Source organism: Eulemur rufifrons, chromosome 14 (assembly GCF_041146395.1).
Source record: "Eulemur rufifrons isolate Redbay chromosome 14, OSU_ERuf_1, whole genome shotgun sequence".
Classification (NCBI taxonomy): domain Eukaryota; kingdom Metazoa; phylum Chordata; class Mammalia; order Primates; family Lemuridae; genus Eulemur; species Eulemur rufifrons.
The window spans coordinates 25,720,603-25,739,027 of NC_090996.1; the positions used below are offsets into that span (position 1 = coordinate 25,720,603).

Here is an 18,425-nt window from a genome sequence, read left to right on the forward strand (position 1 = left end):
TTTGTTAGAAGATATTAAATCCAGCCCACTCTGGAGAGGAAGGGAATTAGGCTCCACCTCTTGAAGGAAAGAGTATCAAAGAATCTGTGGGTATATTTTAAAACCACCAGGATACCTACTATCCCCATTTTACAGATGGGGAGACTGAGGCTCCACCAAGCAAAGTAGCTTACCCAAGTGTCTTAATTTCTTCTTGGAAGGAGACCACAGAGATGTTATCAGGCCCAGCCTCTGTGTCTGTTAGTCCCCAGAGCTCCATGAGAGTGACTCTGCTTTAAGTGAGGCTGTGATTCTCTTCCCTCCCCAACAAAGGACCTGGAGGAACAGCTGGAGGAGGAGGAAGCTGCCAGGCAGAAGCTGCAACTCGAGAAGGTCACAGCCGAGGCCAAGATCAAGAAGCTGGAGGACGAGATCCTGGTCATGGACGATCAGAACAATAAACTGTCTAAAGTGAGCGGGCTCCAGCTTCTGCATTAAAAACGACAGGGTCGCCAGGGACTGAGGGGTTTCGGGGATGTGGGACTTTCAGTGCTAAGGGCAGAAAAGCCCTGAGCAAACCAGGAAGAATTAGTCACCCTCAGTCGGTAATCACTAACCAGCCCAACGAAGGTGGGCTCTTTCATTCTTTGAGGTGAACCCCAGCTGGGCCTCTGCTGTGAGCCAGGCCCTGTGTGAGGTGCAGGGCATACATGGTGAAGGAGGACCTGCCCTAGTGGGGGTTACTCTCGTGAGATGGCAAATAACCATGAATTACCATCATGATCAGAGTTCGGAAGGAAATGTTCATCATATCGTAAGATGGAGTACTAGGAGGTGGGGGAAGGGTATTCAGGGAAGGCTTCCTGGAGGAGGTGTCATTTAAGTGGAAACCTGAAGAGCCGTTAGAGAGAGGGGAGTGGAGGAACATCTCAGCCAGTTAGCCCACTGTGCAGAGGTCCTGAGGCAGGGAAGAGCTGGCATGTGGCAGAAACGGAAAGAGAGACCCCTTCAGTTGAACGTGCAATGTGAGAGAGACTGGCATGAGATGAGAAATGGCCGGTTTGGGGGAATTATGAAGGAACTTCTCTTTACCACTTAAAACTCCAGGTTGCATTTGGTTATAGTGTGGGTTTTTCTGTCAACCATTTATACAGAATCACTAAAAGTGAAACCTAGATCCCGGAGAAAAGATGAAAGCTAATGACATATTTCTTTCTCTTTTCCAAAAAAGGAACGAAAACTCCTCGAAGAGAGGATTAGTGACTTAACAACAAATCTTGCAGAAGAGGAAGAAAAGGCTAAGAATCTCACCAAGCTGAAGAACAAGCATGAATCTATGATCTCAGAACTGGAAGGTAAACCAGCTCCCCGGAGAAGTTTCCACTGGGCATTTTTAAAACCAGGAAAATCAGAAGGGAAATTTGAGAATGACAGATTATTCCGCAAGGGGGACAACTCTGTCAAAACTCCCCAAAGTACCCCTGGTCAACAGTCACATTAGTAATAGAAGGCGCTTGTCCCCAAGACTGCCTTTGCTCGCCGAGGCACAGGCCAGCCGTGCTGGTTGCGGGGGAGGATGTGTGTGTGCCGGTGCGTGACTGTCCTCCGCGTGAGATGCCCAAGCGGGAAGGCTCATTGCCAGGCGTCTTTCCGGTGGTCCCCCCTCCTGAAGAGCCCCTGGCTTCATTGCAGTGCGGCTAAAGAAGGAGGAGAAGAGCCGGCAGGAGCTGGAGAAGCTGAAACGGAAGCTGGAGGGTGACGCCAGCGACTTCCACGAGCAGATCGCCGACCTCCAGGCACAGATCGCAGAGCTCAAGATGCAGCTCGCCAAGAAGGAGGAGGAGCTGCAGGCGGCCCTGGCCAGGTAGGGGGCAGTGGGCGGGGTGCTGTGTGTTCACGTGTCCCAAGGGCACCTGCCAACTCCCAGTGGCTACTTTGGTGGAGGCGGCCCCAGGCCCTTGGCACGGACTTTGTTCCCCAGGCCAGGCCTCCTGCAAGCCCCCCAGCCCTGCTCACACCCCCAGATCCATGCTGTTGACTTTCTTCTCTTCCCTCCAAATGCATCCTCTCTTTGTGGTCAGTCTCCCCTCCACCACGGTGTCACTGCTGCCTCTAAGGTGCCCAGGACTTTCTCGTCTATGCCCCAGTTCTGAATTTCCGGTTGCCCAATGAGCCTCTTTCCCCTGGCATCTCAAATGCCCTGTGTCTAAGGCTGGCGTGACCTTTCTCTCCCCCAGCCCCCTCCCTCGGAGGTCCCTCTTTATGTGAATGTCAGTCTCCTCCCACCCATGGCCCACAGCAGCCCCCAGATTCTGCCAGTCCTTCGAAGTGTGTCTCCACCTGTCTCCTCTGCTGTTCCCTTTTCCTGGCTCTTCGCTGGCCTCACGCTAATGGGGACACACACTGGGGATACTGCAGCAGCAAAGAACTTAGCACTTGGTGCCAAGTTCCTTTCCAGCAGTATCTTTGCAGACCCCTTTCCTCTCCCCGGGGAGGGAGCTGAGCCTCCCCGAGGTGAAGGGGCAGGGGCAGAGTCGCTCTGCTTGTAAGAGGCAGAGCTGGGGTTCGAGCCCCGACGCTTTCTCATTGATGCCCTGGCCCTGCTCTTTCTTTTCGGATCTGTGCTGCGTGATAGTACCAGGGTGATAAGGGACAACATCTCTCTGGGGCAGGAAGTTGCTCATAGCACTTCTCTGGCTCCCTCGGGAAAAGCCGGTTTCTGTAGCTGGTCCCTCTGCAGTCCCGCCCCAGCACGACCATCCGCTTCCTCTCTTGGTGCTGCCCATCACGGGCGCGGTAAAATCCGGGGCTTCCCTCCCTCCGGCCCCCGTGCGTTCCCTCAGACTGTTCCTTTCCATCGTGGTCAAGCCCAGATGTCGGCTGCAGCCCATGTCCGGAGGGAGCGGTCCTTCCAGAAACTCCTGCAGTGCTCTGCCATCTGAATAAGGCTTCTCACAGCCTACCGTGAACTGCGGTCACTGCCTCCACCAGACAGGGGCCCTGGTGTGACCACACCCCCAAGCAGTGCCTGGCCGGGTGCTGTGCATGGGGCGGGTACTCAGAAAGCCAGGGAAGAGTAACTGCCCAACGTTCAGAAGACATCGGTGAAGCCCCTCCTGTGAGCCGGACACCCTGCTGGTCTGAGCCCAATGCCTCGCATTCTTGCACACACGGGAGCACACACGTGCACACACACATGCACACATGTGACCCGTTTTTTTTAATAACAGACCTTGGCACTCATGTCCTGCAGATTAGTAAATCTCTAAGCAGTCCAACGTAGCAAGAAGCAGCCCTCTGTGTCTTGGGGACATGGGTGGAGTGTGTTTTGGTATCTATGCAACACAAGTGGCTGGTCCCAGAAAACAATTTTTGGCCAACATTGTGAGAGAGCAGGGGACCGGGGTGTGGGGGGCCCGGGAGCTTCATTCTGGGGGTCCGTCCCCGGCAGGCTCGACGATGAAATCGCGCAGAAGAACAACGCCCTGAAGAAGATCCGCGAGCTGGAGGGCCACATCTCGGACCTCCAGGAGGACCTGGACTCGGAGCGGGCCGCGAGGAACAAGGCTGAGAAGCAGAAGCGAGACCTCGGGGAGGAGCTGGAGGCCCTGAAGACGGAGCTGGAGGACACGTTGGACAGCACAGCCACCCAGCAAGAGCTCAGGTGCGAGGCCACCGCCCCTGCCGGGCCTTACACACTGACCTTCCTGCTTGCATTTTGCTGTAACTCACAGAAACATGATTATTTTTAATCATGTTATTTTGCACTATAATAGTAGTACATATTCAGTTAGAGAGTGATTTGAGCTTTAAAAAAAAAAAAAGTCTCCCTAGTCTCACCATGGTTAGGATTTTTGAGTAATTCCTTCCTGTTTTTTCATGTGTGTAAATCTCTAAGCTCTAATCTCCACATATGTGTTTAAGATTCACTTCAAACAAACAGACAACAACAAATCACCAGCCACATAACGAATGCTGACTCTAGTGAAACCTAGGTCACGTATTCATTCAACAAACATACAAATGTGTTTCGATGCATCCTGTGTCAGGTGCTTTGCTAACACTGTATACCCTGAGGTTTACTTCCCACACTTTGGGTTTTGTGCCACGTCGCCCTCAGGCACCCAGAGGCCAGCAGGATATTCTCTTCCCTTTCCACCTGGCCAACGATACAGAAAAGCCTAGTGCAGTGTCCAAAGTATGGGCTCAAGGTCAGGCTATTTGGCTTCAAGTTCTGGCTGTATCACACTGTGGCTGTGACACCATGAGTAAAGCTACTCACCCTCTCTTAGCCTTAGTTTCCTCATCTGTAAAATGGAAATAGTAAGACACCTGCCTCTTAGGATCGCTCTGAGGATTAGATGATATATATCAAGAACTTAGCTCAGGCCGGGCGCGGTGGCTCACGCCTGTAATCCTAGCACTCTGGGAGGCCGAGGTGGGCGGATCATTTGAGCTCAGGAGTTCGAGACCAGCCTGAGCAAGAGCGAGACCCCATCTCTACTAAAAATAGAAAGAAATTATATGGACAACTAAAATATATATATACAAAAAATTAGCCGGGCATGGTGGTGCATGCCTGTAGTCCCAGCTACTCGGGAGGCTGAGGCAGTAGAATCGCTTGAGCCCAGGAGTTTGAGGTTGCTGTGAGCTAGGCTGATGCCACGGCACTCACTCTAGCCTGGGCAACAGAGTGACACTCTGTCTCAAAAAAAAAAAAAAAAAAAAAAAAAAAAAGAACTTAGCTCAGACCTGGCATATAGTAAGTGCTCAATAAATAAGAGCCGATATTAATACTTGAGGAACATTTTGCAGTTCACAAACATTCTTTCAATGACATTACCTTGTGTATTTGTTTGCCAGCCTTTAGAGAGATTCTGGGCAGGTAATATGCTCTAAATTTTGCAGCTGAGGAAATTCCAGGTCCAGAGAGGTTAGGTGAGCGACCCAAGGTCACACAGCTAGGGAGGCGTAGTGATGGGATTTCAGCTCTGGGTCCTGGCAGAGCTCTCGCTCCTTTGCACAGCACCATCTGAGGGGAGCCTCTGTCTCCACTGGATTGCCATCCCCTGTGTTCCTCCTGTCCAGGGCCAAGCGGGAGCAGGAGGTGACGATGCTGAAGAAGGCCCTGGACGAGGAGACTCGGTCCCACGAGGCCCAGGTCCAGGAGATGCGGCAGAAACACACACAGGCGGTGGAGGAGCTCACGGAGCAGCTCGAGCAGTTCAAGAGGGTATGTTGCGACGCCTTTTTGTTACATAAAATAGCACCGTATCAGCAGCCTCAAATAACTACCTGTCAGCGTCTGCCTGGAGAGGAATAGCAAGTTCTACATGGCTCTGATGATAAGACAGCCTCCCCTTGCTCCCCGTGCAGGTGGTCCTGGAAGTCCCCCATGAAAAGCATCGTCACTCTCCAAATAAACGGATGCATGTTCACACCCCCTTAGTGTTAGGTTATTAAGTATGAAGTGTCTGATTTCCCTAAGTACTAAGTTTGATAGTTGGTATCTCTGACATTTCACTTTGACACTTCTTGACTTGAAATCAGACATTTCGGCTGGGCGTGGTGGCTCACACCTGTAATCCTAGCACTCTGGGAGGCGGAGGCTGGGGGGGTTGGGGGGGGGAGGAATCCCTTGAACTTGGGAGTTCGAGACTGGCCTGAGCAAGAGTGAGACCCCATCCCTACTAAAAATAGAAAAAATTAGCTGGCCAACTAAAAATAGAAACAAAAAATTAGCCGGGCATGGTGGCTCACACCTATAGTCCCAGCTATGTGGGAGGCTGAGGCAGGAGGATCGCTTGAGCCCAGGAGTTTGAGGTTGCTGTGAGCTAGGCTGACGCCACGGCACTCTAGCCCAGGCAACTCTGTCTCCAAAAAAAAAAAAAAAAATCAGACATTTCCTATTTAATGACCTAATTACTTGACAAGTGGGATATAAATATGAACCTTCAACATCTTGTCAATTTTCTGTAGTTTGGACAAATCAGATTTTGCTGGTTATAACTATGACATTTCTCCTCATTCAGTTGTCTTTTACTATGTTCAAAAGTTACTTTTTATTTTTATGCAATTTGAACCTGCATGGGCTATTCCCACTGCAAGGAACAATTAGGCCTCAAGGCAACAGTCAGACGCACACATCCCTTTTAACTTTGTGGCTGGAAGATGGGGGCCCAGACGGAGTCACTTACAGTCCTCAAGACAGACGGTCGCTAGACAGGAGCAGGGACTGGAAGCCACGGCCGCATTCCCGGCCAGGCCTGTTTGAAAAGACTGGGCTGCCAATGCCACCAGCCGACGGCATGTCCGTTCCTGGCCTGCACGAGGCAGGCGGAGGCTGTGAACCTCTGCCCGTGTTGGGCACAGCTTGAGTTCTGACGTGGAGCCCTGGTTCCACCAGTTTGTTGGGGGAATCTTTTAACCTCAGTCCTACTTCGGCTCCCCTGACCTCTGCAGAATTTTGCCACGGTTCTGGAGGCTTAGGCTGGGCTGATATTTTGGGGGAACCCAGGTTCCGTAAGGTCCCCCAGGGCCCTTGCTTAACCTACAAAAAGGCATCTTGTCCCTCTCTAAGGTCGTGCAGCTCTTAGTCATGCTTGGTGCAGCGGAACGTCTTCTGAGGGTGCCTGAACACTACATAGTACCTCCTGGGGGCTGGGGACAGCTGAGTCACTGGTGTGTCCTCTGCTCTGGGGGTCCACACCCTTCTCTCTAGCTTCTTCCCTCCTCCCTATAGGCTTGGGGGAAGCCCCCGCCTCGCTCTTGCTTTTTCCCAGCACGCTTTTTCCCAGACGGCAACTCACATGCCTACAGGAGCTGGTTGGAGAAAATAACTTTCCTTAACTGTAACGGAAGAGCAGTAAATCTGCCAGCACACGTGAGGACCACGGGCAGGGAAGTGGGACTGCCCGGCCTGCAGGGCCAGCCGCTACTCACTTCCGGCTGATTGCTGCCTTGGAGGAAGGCAAGACCCCTGTTTCCAGATCTTTAGTTAGTTTTTTAGGTTATTTATTTACTTACTATATGAGACAGAGTCTCGAGCTGTAGTCCAGGCTAGAGTGCAGTGGCGTCATCATATCTCATGGCAACCTCCAACGTCTGGGCTCAAGTGATCCTCCTGCTTCAGCCTCCCGAGTAGCTGGGAATACAGGCATGTGCCACCAAAACCAGCTAATTTTTACAATTTTTTGTAGAGACGGGGTCTTGCTGTATTGCCCAGGCTAGTCTCAAACTCCTGGCCTCAAGCAATGCTCCCACCTCAGCCTCCCAAAGTGTTGGGATTACAGGCATGAGCCACTGTGCCTGGCTTTAGTTTGTTTTTTTAAACTGAAAATTATTGAGGTATATGCTGTAAAAATCAGCATGTTTAAATGTACAGTTCAATGAATTTTAAGAAATGTATACATTTGTGTAACCATCACAGTCGTGATATAGAACATTAGAATTTTTAAAAGAGAAGCTGGGAGTCCAGATTTTTATATGAAATTTATTAAAATGTTGGCGACCAATTTTGTTGAAAGTACTGAATGGGTCCCAGAGGCCACGACAGAAGGCTGGACGCAGCTCACGGGATGCTGGTTTGCAAGCCCTGGGCTTTGGGGAAACAGAATCCGGATTGTGTGTCCCCAACCTGCTGGGTCCCTCCCCGGAGGCGATGAGCAGGGTCCCTGGAACTACCTGAGGGAGAGAAGGAAGGCGCTTCCCGTGGGAGAACATTCCCGCACAGCCGCCCCTCCTCTCTGCTTCCCCGGCCAGGCCAAGGCCAACCTGGACAAGAACAAGCAGACGCTGGAGAAGGAGAACGCGGAGCTGGCCGGCGAGCTGCGGGTGCTGGGCCAGGCGAAGCAGGAGGTGGAGCACAAGAAGAAGAAGCTGGAGGTGCAGCTGCAGGAGCTGCAGTCCAAGTACAGCGACGGGGAGCGGGCCCGGGCGGAGCTCAACGACAAGGTCCACAAGCTGCAGGTGAGTCCCCAGCTCCGCAGGGAGAAGGCTCTTCCCAGCTAGCCCGGGGCTCTCTTGCTGCAAAGCAAGTTGCTTCCTTCAGTTACGTTCCTTGAGGGAAGGAGACGGTCCCCCTCTTCAATTTAATCTTCAAAAACCTTTGCTCATTTGACAAGGATTTATTGAGCACCTGCTGTATGCCAGGCATTGCACTTAATCCTGAGATGCAACAAGGAACACAATGGACACTGTCCCTGCCCCGGTAGATGTCCAGCCTGGGCAGGGACGGGGGCGGCGGGAAGACATTAATAAATCACACAAATGAGTGTAAAATTATGCAGGAGAGGGGGAGACACGTGATGCCATAAATAACCACGGGGGCCTGGCCTGGGGTAGGAGTCAGGAAAGGCCTCCCTCAGGAAGACCGATAATCTGATGGATAAACAGAAGTTTTCCAGGCAGACGGGACGGCATGTGCAAAGGCCCAGTGATTGGTGGGGTGATAGGAAGACATAGGTAAGGCCCGCAGAGCTGGAGTGCTGAGTTGCAGGGGATGGGAAGGGACATGCCACAGGATGGGACTGGAGGAGGAGGCTGCGGCCAGGTGACGCACGGTCTTGAAGGCCCTATCACGTGCATGCTGGGCTTCACTCTGAGTGATGCCAAACCACTGAAGGGTTTATAAGCTGTTCAAAGACATGGTCTGTTTATCTTTGGTCTTACTGTGCTCGGAATAGACATTTGGCCTAAGTTTCTGTTCATGGGATATCGCCAGGCTTCAGATAAATACTTAATGTGCTCACAGCCTGGGACAAAGGGGCAGGGGAGGCACTGTGATTTTTTTCCCCATGTTTTGGTGCCCTGATGCTTGGAGGAGTAGAGTCGAGATCGCTCGTATCCTCAGTGAGAATGAGAAGAGAGGGAAGGGAGGCTGGAATCTCCGAGAGGACCTGCTCAGAGACACCAGAGGCTGCAATAAAAGGCAGACAATGTGTAGCCGGCTTCTTACCTTCCGGGTCTGCATCTTTGGTTTTGGCCCTAAGGATCAGCGAAAGGGCAGCGAGCAGGGGAGAGGAAGCGGGTGCTGGGGACAGGACCCCTTGGAAGGTCAAGTGTCACCCTGCATTCTCCCCGCCAGCCCTTGGCGTGGACCAGCCCGGAGCGTCCCTCAGACCTGTGGCTTCATTTCTGCCAACCTTGGCAGGGACCCAGGATCTACCCAGCAGGCTCAGGGCCTAGTCGAGACAGTTGTGGCTGTCACAGGTTCTTGGAACCACAGGGTCTAGGGCCAGGGGTCCTGACGTGTGGCGAAGGACTTCCCGTCGGGGCCACAGAGTTACTGTGAGCAGGGTCCCATACCTCGTGGGTATTTTCTCAGTCAGTGGACACCACAAGGCCTACGAGGGTACACGGTGTGTTTTGGGTAAAAGGGGCTCCTCTTGCTTAATGAGGATCCTGTCCTAGAAGTTCTGACGAACTGGTCTCTCTGCACACTCAGAATGAAGTGGAGAGTGTCACAATCATGCTCAACGAGGCGGAGGGCAAGGCCATCAAACTGGCCAAGGACGTGGCGTCCCTCGGGTCCCAGCTCCAGGACACCCAGGTGAGCGTCCTGCCCCATCATCGGGGGACCTGGGGTGCAGCCTTCCTCGGGTGGGTCCCCGGGACCTCGGCGTGTCCCTTTCGTAGGAGCTGCTTCAAGAGGAAACCCGGCAGAAGCTCAACGTGTCCACCAAGCTGCGCCAGCTGGAAGAGGAGAGGAACAGTCTGCAGGACCAGCTGGACGAGGAGATGGAGGCCAAGCAGAACCTGGAGCGCCACATCTCCACCCTCAACATCCAGGTACCTGCCACGTGTCCTGGCTTTGGTCACGGGTCCCCTTGACTTCTCTTTTGGGCCTGGAGCCCCCGCGTGTAATCAGGGGCTCTGCAGTTCTGCTGGGGGTGGGCGCCAGCTCCCTACGCTGTTGGGTTTCTCCATCGAGGAGAAGGTGGGCTCCGCTTCTCAGGGCCTGGGGGGCAGCGATGGGGCCACTCACAGCCCTCCTCTCACCCGACCCCGGACGTTGCCATTTCAGCTCTCGGACTCGAAGAAGAAGCTGCAGGACTTTGCCAGCACCGTGGAAGCCATGGAAGAGGGCAAGAAGAGGTTCCAGAAGGAAATCGAAAACCTCACCCAGCAGTACGAAGAGAAGGCAGCTGCTTATGACAAACTGGAAAAGACCAAGAACAGGCTTCAGCAGGAGCTGGACGACCTGGTCGTTGATTTGGACAACCAGCGGCAACTGGTGTCCAACCTGGAAAAGAAGCAGAAGAAGTTTGATCAGGTGGGCCCTGGGGTGGTCCCCCCCTTCCCAGACACTGGCTGGGGGCGTCAGGTCTGCGTGGCACCAGGCGTGGCTGCTGTGTGTGTCTGTGTCCTATCCCCCTTTGCTGGAAGCAACGGAAGCCTATCTTGTCTGGCTTTGGGAGGCCACGAAACACTGAGGCCACTAGATCACCGTGAGGGCAGCGCTGAAGCCTCGATCGTGGTGACTTTTCTAGGTGCCGCCACCACCATGACGGCCATCGGCACACACAGTGATGCCATAGTTTCTAGCCCTGATAAGGAATGCGGTTCATTTATTTTATTCACTCGAGCATTTGTTAAATACCTATTAAGTAACCCAAGTAATTCATTTTCTTCCCTCTAAATACCATTTCCCCCAACATTTCATTATGTACAATTTCAAGCCCACAGCAGTTTCAGGAATTGTACAGTGAACACCTATATAGCCACCACCTGTTCAGTCACTAATATTTGACTGTCTGCTTTTAATCACGTGTTTATTTATAAGGCTAAATCCCCATCCAGTGCATCTTGTCTTTCGGGCACATTTCAAAGGAAATTAGACATCCGTACACTTCCCCTTCCACACCTCAGTGTTGCATAGTAACTGGAGTTCATTTTTTAAATATAATTTTGCTGTTTTTGAGGTGAAACTTACATACAGTGAAATGCACAAATCTTAAATGTATCCTCCACCAAGTTCTGAAAAGTGCATATGCCCACATGTGGCCCAAACCCCTCAATACCAACTTCAAATATATGTTACCCATATTTTAACAAGTGTGATTTCGTTTACAAGGGACTCAAGGTTATTCTAAAAATAGCGCAGTGCAGTATCCTACGCAGTGTGGGATTTGTGTGTTGACTGTGCTGTTGGGAGGTCCCTGCAACGCACCTGTCTTTGCTGAGTTCCCCAAGTCTCGGCGTTGGACGTTATGATTTATAATATGCTGCTCTGTCTCTCTAAAGAGACTAATGTCAGTATGGAATGTTCTTTGAGTGGCTTTTCCAGGCAGAGAAGTAAGTGTGTATAGGCCCACCCACACCCACCGTTTCCCTACTGAGGCTCACGGGGCACGTTTGTGACATAGCTACTCGTGGCCATGAAATTATAAAAGAACCATTGGCCTCTGGCAGGACTGAATGTCACTCTGACCTCAGTAGCAGGATGTTCTAACCAACGTGGGCAGCTTTAGTGGTTTGAAAGCACAAGGACCCAGCTGATTTCTGGCTCTACAAAAGACCGGTCTAGAAGTCAGAAAGCGAGAACATTATAAATGACTCCTGCAGATGATCCAAATTGCGTGTGTCTGTACCTGAATAGATGCAGCAGGGCACAAGGCCTCTTCTCCACATGTGCTATTCAGTGACACTGAACTTGGGATATGGCTAGAAGTCACCCCTGGGTCTTCCGTTGTGTTGTAGTTGTTAGCCGAGGAGAAAAACATCTCTTCCAAATATGCGGACGAGAGGGACAGAGCCGAGGCAGAAGCCAGGGAGAAGGAAACCAAGGCCTTGTCCCTGGCTCGAGCCCTGGAGGAGGCCTTGGAAGCCAAAGAGGAACTCGAGAGGGCCAACAAGATGCTCAAGGCCGAGATGGAGGATCTGGTCAGCTCCAAGGATGACGTGGGCAAGAACGTAAGTGGCTTTGTCTTTGCCTGTCCCCGTGTCACCGACCCACCCTCTCTGCCATTTCCCACTTTCCCGGGAAGTGACAATGAGGAATGGGAGGCGGCAACTCCCCTGGCAGGTGCAAAGGTGGGAGGGTGGGTCTGAGGGGAAGGCTCGTGTCCGAGCTCTGGGGGCCGTCTCCGTTCCAGACACGCATCCTGACGGAGCCCGGAGCCATTCTTGGGCCTAACGAGCTGCCTCTGGCTGCGGGTTTCCTGGGTGTCTTGGTGGGGCCGAGTCTCACGGGATGGCACTGCCGCTCTGCCAGGTCCACGAGCTGGAGAAGTCCAAGCGGGCCCTGGAGACCCAGATGGAGGAGATGAAGACACAGCTGGAAGAGCTGGAGGACGAGCTGCAGGCCACCGAGGATGCCAAGCTGCGGCTGGAAGTCAACATGCAGGCCCTCAAGGGCCAGTTCGAGAGAGACCTCCAGGCCCGGGACGAGCAGAATGAGGAAAAGCGGCGGCAGCTCCAGAGGCAGGTGAGCCCCGCGGGGGAGGGCAGGAGGGGGCGTCAGTGGCCCCTTTCCCTCCTATACCCCCACCACGCTCGGGCTACGTGGGGACTGTTTTCTCTCCTGCAACCTGGGGTGAGAAGCCCACCGTGCAGGGGTTGTGCTGGGGAGGGAGTGCCGCCAAGTGCTGGCGGAGTGGCGTGAGGGACGTCCCAGGGGCAGCCGGGCAGCCCACGTGTCTCCCCCTCACTCAGCTCCACGAGTACGAGACGGAACTGGAAGACGAGCGGAAGCAGCGTGCCCTGGCAGTGGCGGCCAAGAAGAAGCTGGAAGGGGACCTGAAAGACCTGGAGCTTCAGGCCGACTCTGCCAGCAAGGGGAGAGAGGAGGCCATCAAGCAGCTTAGGAAACTGCAGGTGGGTGACGCCTTGGGCGCAGGGCACAGGCGCAGGGAGGGCACAGCTGCCCCCAAGGCCAGGCAGGTCGGCAGAGCAGGCTCCGGGAAGCAGCCCCTCCTCTGCCGTTGGTGTCAGGGGAGCTGGGGTCTTTTCCGTCACTGTTTAGGTTTTTGTGGCCGTTTCCCACCCTGGCCACTGCCCTCAGACCACATCAGGGCTCAGCTTCTCAGGCAGGTCTTCTGAGCCCACCTGGAATGGTGTCCCCAGACAGCCACTGGCCACCTGAGGCTGACGGCAGTGCACGTGCAACGGGGCCTTCCCTGGGACCAGCTGCAGACAGCTCGCCCGGGCAGAGAACTTGGTGAGTAGGGGCATCTTCGCTCACCCTTGCTGTTGACTCACGCAGGCTCAGATGAAGGACTTCCAGAGAGAGCTGGAAGACGCCCGTGCCTCCAGAGACGAGATCTTTGCCACGGCCAAGGAGAACGAGAAGAAGGCCAAGAGCTTAGAAGCAGACCTCATGCAGCTACAAGAGGTAAAGCCTTTCTCTTGCTAGGAGAGCCTCAGATGGGGACATCGTGGTAGCAACCTTGGCGGCCCAGGTCTGCGCAGCCGGATTTCCTCCCCTCCACCGTTCCAGATGGGTGCCCTGTAGCTAGAGCATGGACAGAGACGTGCCTTTCTCCTCTGATGTATTCGTGGGGCCTCCCGAGCTCAGAGGAGGATTGTGCATTTTCAAGGGTGGCTGTGGAGACGGCATGGCTTAGGGACAGGAGCCAGGGTGGCCTTTCGGTGGGGCTTGGCCCATCCCTGGCAGACAGCAAACTTCCTCCCCTGCTCCCCACCCCAGGACCTGGCAGCGGCTGAGCGGGCGCGCAAGCAGGCGGACCAGGAGAAGGAGGAGCTGGCGGAGGAGCTGGCCAGCAGCCTGTCGGGAAGGTAAGGGGCTGTGTGGGGAGGAAAGGGGGGTGTCCTAGACTCAGAGGACAAGGCACAGGCGTCCTGGATCCCCATTTTAATGCTGATGATGGCAGAGCCCTCAGCTGAGCTCAGGGACAGGGGACAGATCCACCGTGGTGAAAGGTTTTTTTCCTCAGGGTTTTCACTGGGGGTGTGGCCAGTTCCATTTATTCTGGATGGAGGGGAGGCCGGGAAGCCTTGGGGAGGAGAGAGCTGGTCCAGATCCCAGTCCTGGCTCCCCACTTCCGGGTTGTGACTCAGTTTCCCAGTTAGAGAATGAGGCAACCCTGAGGCAACACTCCTCTAAGGAGAGGGGCGTTTTCTAAGCTGGGGGAGGTAGAGGCCCCCACCACGGCTGCGATCCCCCCAGGAACACACTTCAGGACGAGAAGCGGCGCCTGGAGGCCAGGATCGCCCAGCTGGAGGAGGAGCTGGAGGAGGAGCAGGGCAACATGGAGGCCATGAGCGACCGCGTGCGCAAAGCCACCCAGCAGGTGAGGGCAGGGGGCCTGGGCACCACAGCAACTCCGCCCCAGCTCTCGCGAGTACCAGGGTCTGGTTCTGAAGTCCAGGCAGTGCTGGTTCAGCAACATGCGTCGCAGCTTCCTGTGTGCAGGGGAGGAGGGAGCGAGATCGGCAAGTAGGGACCAAGCGTCCTCACCCACTTCTGCCTGCCTTCAGAACGTGTAGCTCCAGCCTGCAGCATCTCATTTGTGGCCCAGGGCATATCTGGGACATCCCTAGAGAATCCCTTGGGATGCTCCTTCAGTGCTCTGTCCCCAGCCCTGAGCCCTGGCCTCCTGACAATGAGCCCTCAGCCAGCAACTACATAAAGACTTTACTGAGCACCAGCTCGATGGTGGGTGCTGGGGACCCTCACAGTGTAGGGTGGGGACCAGACAACTCCAGGACCGAAAGGGCAGCATGGGACTGGCCCCTCATGCAGCCTGGGTGGCACCAGGGCAATTCCGGAAGGGGTGGCTCTTGAGCTGAGTCTTGGAGGATGAAGGAGAAGGGAGGAAGGTGGGGCACCCCAGCTCCAGGGACACATGCAGACACTGGCCGAGGCTGGAGGGGGCAGGTGAAGGCTCATGGTCTCGGCACCCTGCCTTTCACCTCACTCCTTCACCCTCCTCCTCCCCAGGCCGAGCAGCTCAACAACGAGCTGGCCACGGAGCGCAGTGCGGCCCAGAAGAACGAGAGTGCCCGGCAGCAGCTTGAACGACAGAACAAGGAGCTCCGGAGCAAGCTCCAGGAGATGGAGGGGGCAGTCAAGTCCAAGTTCAAGTCCACCATCGCATCACTGGAGGCCAAGATCGCACAGCTGGAGGAGCAGGTTGAGCAGGAGGCCAGGTACGCAGGACCGGGGTTCCAGTCCCCACTTGCTTGTTGGTGACCAACAGTGGGACATTAGGGAAGTCAGAGAATCTTTCTGAGCATCGGTTCTGGCTTGTGTGGAAAAACACAAGTGTACAATTCAATGGCTTTCAGTCTATTCACAGATACATAAAATGATCACCACAGTCAATTCGAGAACATTTCATCCCTTCCAAAAGAAACCCCAAACCCTTTAGCCGACCCCCATTTCCCACCCCGCCAGGCCCTGGCAACCATAATCCACTTTCTGCCTCCATGGCTTTGCCTGTTCTGGACAGTTGCTACAAATGGAATTGCCCAACGTGGCCTGTGGTCTGCCTGCTGTCACTGAGCACATGTTCACGGTGCAGCCGTGCGTGGCGCACACTGGCTCTGCAGTCCTCCCCACGGCCGAGTCCTCCTCCACTGTCTGACCGATCCTTGGGATGAGTCCTCATCTGGGGCTTGGGGAAAGTGCTCGCTGAGGGTGAGATTCCGTGTCGGGTTGACACACCCACTGCAGGGGGTGCCGTCCCCATCTGAAACCGCCTCTGTTTTCCCCACCCTGCACAGAGAGAAACAGGCGGCCACCAAGTCACTGAAGCAGAAGGACAAGAAGCTGAAGGAAGTCCTGCTGCAGGTGGAGGACGAGCGGAAGATGGCCGAGCAGTACAAGGAGCAGGTAGCCCTGGCCGCCCAGCCCCTCCCGGCCCCTGACCCCCACATGGCCTCGCCTGACCCCTGCCCTCTCTGTGACAGGCAGAGAAAGGAAACGCCAGGGTCAAGCAGCTCAAGCGGCAGCTGGAGGAGGCAGAGGAGGAGTCCCAGCGCATCAACGCCAATCGCAGGAAGCTGCAGCGCGAGCTGGATGAGGCCACAGAGAGCAATGAGGCCATGGGCCGCGAGGTGAACGCGCTCAAGAGCAAGCTCAGGTGAGGCGTCCGTGGCTCAGGAGGGCAGGGCTGGGGCCCCAGTGGGTTGCACTGCTCACCATGAGTCAATGAATTGAGCAGACGGCTCCCTGTCCCCAAAGCCCTCGCTTCCTTCCATGGGTCCTTCCTGCTCTTCCTTCATGGCTGCGCTACACAGGGCAGGCGCCGGAGCTGGCCCAGATCAGGCTGGGGCCCTCACCTCCTGGTTTCTTGAAAATCTCCCGTCCTCCCGGGGAGGAGGAGAAAACACCAGCCCACTGTCTCTGGAAATCGTTTCTTCATTGCAAAACCCCTTTTCTCCTTAACTTCTTTCCTGAACATTCTCTCTCTGTCAGTCTCAGCACCCCTGACACCGTGGGCTGGGCCACTGTTGGCCATGGGGGCCGTCCTGTGCTCTGCAGGATGTTTAGCTGCACCCTGGCCTCCACCCAAGACACGCAGTAGCATCCCGCCCAAAACTGCAGTGTGACCACCAAAAATGTCTCCAGATGTTGCTAGACATCTCCTGGGGGTGCAGGCTGAGAACGCCTGCCCTCTCCAGAGCAGGGGCCGTTTTCTCTCCCACACTCCTCACATCCTGTCTCCCCCCCCCCCGCCCCTCGCTCTTCTGTGATCTCAGCAACCAGTGGGTGATCCAGCCTCTTCATTCCTTGATCTTTCTGGTGATCGCACCACTCCGACGGGCATGACCAGTGTCCCTGGCCAGGCCCCGCACCACTGATGTGGTCCTCCTTTCCCAGCTCCAAGCTCAGGGCCAGCCGTGCCGTCTCCCCTTTCCTATCCTCAGGATCAGTGCTCCCTCTTGCTGTGCTGTATTCACTTGATGAAAACACAACCCCAGTGAAACCCAACTGTCCACCTCTGCCGCAGTGCAACTCGCCTCCCGCGCTAAGTGCTGACCCTGAACACGGAGCAGGCCTCACGGTGCTGCCTGGAGCCCCCACACCCCTCCCTCCACTGCTCCCTCTCAGCACATCACCCTACTTCCTATGTGACCACAAAGCAGGACCAATCACAAAACCGTGCACATGTTCCCATGGCCCCTCTACCCACCCCCCGTGCCTGTGCTCGTTTCTTTGATCTTTTCCCGGTTTCTGGGCTGAGCTGTCCAGCACCGACCGAGGTCAGCGCCTGCATCAGAACCACTCCTCTGGTGGACTCAAGCACGTCACTCCAGAAATCCTGCCCTTCCTCCCTAGCAAATGTTTTCTATCTCGTTTCATCAGCCAGGAAACCTCTAATCCTGTTTCCCTGCTGCCCTTTACCACAAAATTCCATGAGAAAAGCTGCTGGAGGTCCCCCTCCCATTGCTCCCCCAACACCTGGCCATGGTGACACCCGTGGCCGGTGCTCACCTGACTCAGCAGCAGCATGTGGCGTGGCCCATCCCTCCTCCCGCTCGACACTTTCTTCACTGGGCTTCCTGGACACCCAGCCCCACTCCCTGCCTGGATTCCCTCCCTCCCTTCTGGCTGACTCTCTTCATCTCCTTCCCCGATTCCTCATCTCGAAACCTGCCTGCCAGGGGACCGCCCCAGGGCGCTGTCTTGGTTCTCTTTTCATGTCTCTCACCGCACCCCCGCACCCCCCCCCCCCAGTGATCTCAACCAGCCCTGTGGCTTTACAATTCCACCTGCAGCAAACGACTTCTCAGTTCAGATCTCCAGCCCAAACTTCTTCCCAGACCCCTAGACCCAGTTCCCACCCACACGTCTAATGGGCAGCTCACACCTCACAAGCTGTTCCCTAAGCCCAGATGGAACCTCTTCACCCCCAAACTGGCTCTGCTCAGAGTCCTCCCAGCTACAATGAAGTTGCCATCAGCTCAGACCACAAACCTGGTGGTCATTCTTTGTTTCTCTCTCCCTTACACCTCACAGCCTGTGTGTGGCCATACCTGGTGTATGTTCCCTTAAGGACACCATCCATCCAGAATCCAGCCACTTCTGGCCACCCACTTGAAGCACTCGCCTCTCACCTAGAGAACTGTCACAGTCTCCTCCTCATGAGCGTCCTCCTTCCACGCAGGGCCCCCTGTAGTCGGTTCTCAACCCCGCCCCCCCGAGTGGCTGGGCTGAGTAATGGGGACACAGCCATCCTGCCTCTACCCTGGTGCTGTCCTTTTAGCACACGCAGAACATCCCCTGCTGGTTCTGCCCCAGACACCGGACCCTCCTTGGGCAGTCCAGGCCAGTACGGAACAAACCATTTTTGCCAGTCCCCAAATGAACACATACACAATGCAAGTGGAAGACCTGTCCTACCCCTCTGTGTTCTCTGAGTCTTCTGGGTGCACAAAAACATAAAATCGGGCACGCGAGTATTGAGAGAGGTTCGCAAGCCTAGCCAGCTGCTCAGCCAGTAAGGGACTGCAAAGCAGGTTTCACACGGTTCATAAAT

At 55.0% G+C, this 18,425-nt stretch overlaps 1 protein-coding gene across 3 annotated transcripts in view; it reads left to right on the forward strand.

Annotated features, from left to right (window-relative positions):
- The window catches only part of MYH11 (myosin heavy chain 11), a 99,233-nt gene that overhangs the window by 76,509 nt on the left and 4,299 nt on the right, over positions 1–18,425 (forward strand). For all 3 annotated transcript variants that reach the window (XM_069486887.1, XM_069486890.1, XM_069486888.1), the window contains 18 exons: positions 313–450; positions 1,211–1,334; positions 1,672–1,843; positions 3,431–3,643; positions 5,068–5,212; positions 7,741–7,947; positions 9,425–9,529; positions 9,616–9,768; positions 10,004–10,252; positions 11,680–11,892; positions 12,194–12,406; positions 12,634–12,795; positions 13,184–13,312; positions 13,628–13,716; positions 14,108–14,231; positions 14,882–15,090; positions 15,667–15,775; positions 15,853–16,025. In XM_069486887.1, the coding sequence (XP_069342988.1) occupies positions 313–450; positions 1,211–1,334; positions 1,672–1,843; positions 3,431–3,643; positions 5,068–5,212; positions 7,741–7,947; positions 9,425–9,529; positions 9,616–9,768; positions 10,004–10,252; positions 11,680–11,892; positions 12,194–12,406; positions 12,634–12,795; positions 13,184–13,312; positions 13,628–13,716; positions 14,108–14,231; positions 14,882–15,090; positions 15,667–15,775; positions 15,853–16,025 (2,927 nt within the window). The remainder of the gene's footprint in view (positions 1–312; positions 451–1,210; positions 1,335–1,671; positions 1,844–3,430; positions 3,644–5,067; positions 5,213–7,740; positions 7,948–9,424; positions 9,530–9,615; positions 9,769–10,003; positions 10,253–11,679; positions 11,893–12,193; positions 12,407–12,633; positions 12,796–13,183; positions 13,313–13,627; positions 13,717–14,107; positions 14,232–14,881; positions 15,091–15,666; positions 15,776–15,852; positions 16,026–18,425) is intronic.